The 6000-nt window shown below is 40.1% G+C and overlaps 1 protein-coding gene across 1 annotated transcript in view; it reads left to right on the top strand.

Moving 5' to 3' along the window:
• Positions 1–2706: 2706 nt before the first annotated feature.
• tmprss3a (transmembrane serine protease 3a) overlaps positions 2707–6000 on the top strand; it is a 34609-nt gene continuing 31315 nt past the window's right edge. Inside the window, exons 1-4 of the mRNA XM_068725163.1 lie at positions 2707–2731; positions 2877–2923; positions 4317–4552; positions 5771–5865. Coding sequence (XP_068581264.1) covers positions 2707–2731; positions 2877–2923; positions 4317–4552; positions 5771–5865 — 403 coding nt within the window. The remainder of the gene's footprint in view (positions 2732–2876; positions 2924–4316; positions 4553–5770; positions 5866–6000) is intronic.

The raw sequence follows: 6000 nt of genomic DNA, 5'->3' as shown, positions 1-6000 counted from the left end.
GCACCCATCCACTCATCCTGCTGCCACTCATCTTGTTCAAAAGACCTGTCACTCAACAAACAATGGCTGCTTGTGGTGCAATGCAGCGGCATGTTAATGGTGTTGGCATGGACTCTACTATTGAACACTGAGAAAAAATACAATAATATGCACATGTCTAACACTAAACAGTAGCTGTTGGGACAAAACATTGTTCAAAATATAATATATAGTATTCTTTTCTGATATTTTCAAAATTGCACAAGCATGGTAAATAACTGAAACCATTCAAGCTCATTTGTTTCTGTTCTTTATTAAGCTGCACTTATATATTCATATTTTTTTAATATGAGCAAATGACAGTGTAATGTCAAAGGTTATTGTCACAGTGACAAACCCACAGAGAACAATCATCAGCAGCGTTTCCACTGTACAGTACCTGCTCAGCATTAACAGCAGACAGAAACAGTTAGCAACTAGCTGGTGAACTGAGTGGAGCATTTAGTGGCTAAAGAGACAGATGATACACTGTTCATACAAAATAGTTTGTAGTAAGAATAAGAATTGTCTGTATCTTTGTATTGATGGATGACTAGATGTAATAGACAGTTGATTATACAGAGTTACGTTTGATCGTAGTGAAAAAGAAAATGCCTTTAAAATGTAAAAACTAATATAGTCCTTATTAATCATATTTATTTTGTTTGTGTAGTTTTATTTATTTTTGTTTCAGAATGCTGTACCAACCCGTTCTCACTCCCAACTCTTCAAATACTTTGACAAACAAACAGAACTTTCATCCGGTAAACGTTTGCGTCCCATGCAAACCTAAAAGTAAATGTTGACATTTCTGAGTCGTCTGTGGCTCAGAGGTAGAGCGGGTCATCTTCCAATCGAAAGATCAGCATTTTGATCCCCAGCTCCTCGAGTCTACGTGTGTGCATCCCAATGGGCTGGTAGCACCTTGCATGGTAGCCCTGTCATTAGTGTATGAATGTGTGTGTGAAAGGGTGAATGATGACATGTAGTATTAAAGAGCTTTGAGTGGTCGGAAAAAGGCGCTATACAAATGCAATTCCATTTACCATTTTGTCCAGTGAGTCGTTACGTGACGTGAGTCACATGAGTTGCTGGTTCATGTCATAACCTAAGTCTCTTGTAAGTAGCTATTTTCTTAAACCTAACTAAACTTCATGTGAAGACACGGTGTTTATTTTGTAAGGGCACTATGCATGCAACAAGCATATTTTGACCGGGCAGCAACCTCCGGTTCAGGAAAGTGAAGCCAAGGCGGAAGTGTCTCAAACTTGAATTCTTTCTACTGCCCAGCAGGATGTGACTCCTCTGGAAAAGAAGTCTGATTGTATAGAAATCTATAAAAAAAATGTCTCTACTTCTCACTTGATTTATTCCCTCAGTAAACATTGTAAACATGAGTTTATGGTCTCAATCTCTAGTTTCAAGTCTTCTTCAATACAGCATGATGTTCATTTAGTTCATTTACATATGGTCACTAATGTTCCCTTGTTGCAAAAAAACAAGATGGCGACTCATGGCTTCAAAACCGCAGTCCATAAACCAATTGGTGATGTCACGATGACCATGTTGACTTATTATATACAGGCTATGATATTGACCCACCGCACCAACTTGTTTTAAACTAACGCTAGAGGGTTACCTAGTGCGTCGATCTCTGATGCCAAGGTGCACTGACCGAGCGCCAGTATTTGACGAGTTGGAAGTGAGAATGTGTTGGCAGTGCAGTGTTGAATAAAATATCTGTTTTCATAATTATATTGTTGTCAGTTGTATCTTCAGATATACAAACTTGGGGAGGGGTGAAACAAAGAAACATTTAATTAAATGTATTTATCATGTATCATATAAAGATTTCTTTTGTTGGAAGGTCAACAGGTGAGCTAGCTTACTTAAATAGCCACTAGCTAGTTTGACATTTGCCAGAATAACTAGCTCACTTAAATAACTTGGCACACAATTTAATAGACTTCTGCTGTAATAGCTTATGTTTCCTGCTCTCCTATCCTTTAATATTTCATTACAAATTGCATTGTCAGAAAGTATTGTTATTTGGCCCCTTCCACTGGTATTTAACTCAGTCAGTTACTACTTTGGCTTGAAGCCATGTCTGGCTTCTCAAGATGTTTGAAAAACTGAAAAAAGATAAATGTTGCTCAACTGAATACCTGCTTTTCTTTCAGTATTTAGGATAGCCAATAATTTGACTTACCTGTGTATGTATTAATTACATTAGGACATAATGTAGGATTATTTCACCCCATTGAAAAACTCTAACTTCATGGTATGTAGCCATGCAGGGAGGTTTAGTTTTATTTGCCCAGGATTTGGGCAGTTGGACAGTGGAGCAACTGAATGGTGTCCAGGCAGTGACCAGCAGCTTCCCTCCTCCTCCGCCTGCATCCCCATCCGACTCTGAGGACACGTAAGGGACACACGAGTATGTAACCCTACCCACAGAGTGGGAGGTGTAGGGTCATCCGATCCCCAGACCCGAGTGGCAGCACTCACCTACTCAGGTGTCTCTTTGTACCAAAGAGTAGGCAAGACAGGAGAGCAGCCATTAGGACAGAGATAAAGAAGGAAGAAAAGGGCAAAAAGAGAGGAAGAAGAACAGAAAAAGAGAGAGGGACATAGTGAGTGAGGGACATGGTCTTAGACAAAGCGCAGTTGAGTGGGGACAATGGCACGATGACAAAAAGCTTCGTGGAGATCAGTACGTTGGATACAACTTGGTTAATAGAACTCAACAAGCCTTTTTCCTGAGGATTTCTTATTTTAATTATTATTTTTCTATTTTCTCTTTCCTCTATCAATGTCATCTCCACTTATCCCACGGGTTCTCATCTCTTGTTTTGCAGATCCTGCTGCCAACACTGCTCTTCCTAACACATCAACTCCCACAACAGTAAGTGGACAACATTTTGTAAAAGAAATTAGTGATAGACATAACATTGGGGGTTTTGGACAGTTAGTTTCTCCTTGAGAAAATTCTGATGTTTATTTTCCATTATTTTCTTACATTTCATAGGCTGAATTATTAATTGATTAATATTCATGAGGTTAATCAATAATGAGAGTAGTAATTAGTTACAGCCCTTAATGAAACAATGATAGATGGATAAATCAAAGCACACAGTGAAAGATGGGAATGTGGTTACTAACAGTGACCACAGTTTTCTACCATGTAACAGCCCCTGTATGGTTTATGCACTGTTTTCTGTGCTCTTGTTTTTGCTGTGAAGGCCCATTACAACAGGCGGACACAATAGAATACATATGTATTAACAAAATATAAAAAACACTGACATATTACATCACACATTGCTAAGACTGAAGACAATAGAGTCCTGCAGGGATGACGGAATCTCAATAAGCTACCTGAAAGCAACCGCCTTTTTTAAGACACGTAAAGCTTCTAAATTCACCAGTGGTGTATACTGACCTACAGTATGTTATATCGTAGAACAAAAATTTAAAATCTCTTTAACTTGCTTTAACCACATACCTTATTTCGGGCATCTAACCAAAGCACAAAGAAAACTCATTCACTTTTAGCCAAGGGAACCAGAAGTGCAAACGTGCTGACTCATTTCTAGGTTTCTGACTCCTGCAGTACTCTGTTTGAAGGGAGCTTATGTGAAGTTGTTTTATGTTTTTTTGTGGTAATTTTGAGTCTGGTGCATGTCTCTTTGAGTGGAATTGGGCCAAGGGAGCCCCTGACACTTGTTCCCCTGGGTGTGTGTGTGTGTGTGTGTGTGTGTGTGTGTGTGTGTGTGTGTGTGTGTGTGTGTGTGTTTGTGTTCCTAACTTAAGCTATCTCTGGCAACACATTTCAGAGTAAAGACTAGTTGATTGGGGATGGCTCAAACCTTGTTCCCATTTGTGAAAAAGATGATGTTTGGGTCAGTGGTTAAGGTCAGGGTTATTGTTAGGCAAGAAGTGGTTATAAATGAATGTAAAGTAAAGTAAACGTGTGTGTGTGTGTGTGTGTGTGTGTGTGTGTGTGTGTGTGTGTGTGTGTGTGTGTGCGCGCTTGAGTGTGTGTGTGTGTGTGTGTGTGTGTGTGTGTGTGTCTGTCTGTCTGTATCTGGGAGAGAGAAAATGAGAGAAGGAAGGAGAGGAAAGAAAAAGTAGAGAAGGGTAGGAGAACAAGTAGATAAGCTTGACGAGGTTCTTACTATAGGCCACATGGAAGTGGCAGGGATACTGGTGTCTCTGCTATCACAGTGCTCTGTATATGCCTTTTAATAAATGAATCCGTCATATGGACCATTTCCCTCTCTTTTGCTCCCATTTAGGAACTGAAGACAGAGACACCCCATCAACCGGACCCCTCCAGGATAGAGGTGGTTTCGGTGACGGAGGAAGACCTCCCCACTGTTGAGACCCCCAAAACACTGAACGTCAGCCCCCTAGGCAGCTTTGCCCAATCGGAGAACCATTCCATCAAACCTGAAGAGCCCCGACCTCCAGCTGCACCTAGCCCCACCATGCCAATCACCAAGGTGCAGCCATTTATCAACGGTGAGACCCTGTGATGTTCTTGAGTTAATGGTACAGCATGAAACAATGGATATAGAGATAACCGCATACAGTTAGAGTTACAGTTGGGATCTGCTTGAAATATGAGATGATGTAAGGGACCCACTGTTTTGAGGTGATAATAGTGCTACATCTGTCCCAGATTGAGTTATATGTTCTCGCCTTTAGCTCTTGGTTCCTTGGAGAAAAGTTGTTTCCTTATCTTAAATACAACTCTGTGTTTTAGTTCAGCTTTTATGACTATCTAATCACGAATGAAGAGGTTTACAGGTAGTTTAGCTGTGTTTAGACACTAAACTGAAAAATATGTTGGAAGGTCAACTCTGCAGTTTCGGTACAAATCCTTAAAAGAACCTCTCCCGAAGGGCCAAAGGCTGGCGAACAGACACATACAGTAAGTGAGCTGGGCAAAGTATGAATGTAAAATATGTTTTAGATTGCATTTACAGGGATTTTTCCAGCTCTGTAAGGACAATATGAACTCTGTTTGAACCAAATAACTACATGAACATTTGTCCTCTTCTCAGTAGAGTGTGTTTTAAATCATTAAAGGATAAGGCTAGTGTTATTCTCTATTGTATGTCAGAAAATAGAAAACCCAAACCATGAATGTATCTACTAGCAAGTATTGTGTGTAAATCCAAAAACCTGATACATCTTGCTCCATTTTAAACTTGTGTTTGTTCGCTCGTGTTCCTTCATTGCCATGAAAGCACACACTCCTGCTGCCTGAAATACTCAGCACCAAATGTGGATTAATCCGCCGCTGAAAATAGTCCCCAACAAATCTACTATTTCCTCCTGTTTGAGTGACGTTTGTTAAAAACTACAGTGACCAGCTGTTTTAGGAACTTAAGTTGTCTCTAAAGATTTCCGTCTTTAGTAGTATGAATGGGCTTGGAGTGCCATTCTAACTGTAGGAAACAAATATAAAGATAAAAAAGTTTAGTTTTTTCCACTCTGTTTTTGATTGAGGATAAGAGAGTATTGGTGTGGTGATGCCCATTGTTTCATGGCTGGTTGTGATAACAACAAATTTAATAGATTTTGTTGATGAATTATAGAAGTCTCACATCATAAAAGCTTTTCTCTGAGGTTGTCCTAGCTCTTCTTGATGTTTGAGCTGTTGGCAGCTCATATTGTATCATATCCAAACAGTGTATATGGTCATAGAGGATTTTGTCTCAATAGAGGATGACTTAAAGAAAAGCTGGAGGAGCAGACTGTTGGCCCACCGCTTGGAGCTGCTAATTGCTTCGTGCCTCATTGTGGTGGTCACTCTCACTCTTGGCATTGGCCTTGGAGGTAAGGAGCTCAATGCTGTGTGAACTTTGTCCATTTGGCTTTAATGGAGCCACTGTGGCATGGACTGCCTTTGCTCCATCACTATTTAATGCAGCCTTTAATTCACATACAATTTAGGTCCCTCCCACCGAGTGC

The sequence above is a fragment of the Cebidichthys violaceus genome, unplaced genomic scaffold, assembly GCF_023349555.1.
Source record: "Cebidichthys violaceus isolate CVI_PGR_0920_01 unplaced genomic scaffold, fCebVio1.0.p SCAF_34, whole genome shotgun sequence".
Classification (NCBI taxonomy): Eukaryota; Metazoa; Chordata; class Actinopteri; order Perciformes; family Stichaeidae; genus Cebidichthys; species Cebidichthys violaceus.
The sequence above is the reverse complement of the archived record's forward strand: the minus strand, read 5'-3'. Positions and strand labels throughout refer to the sequence as shown.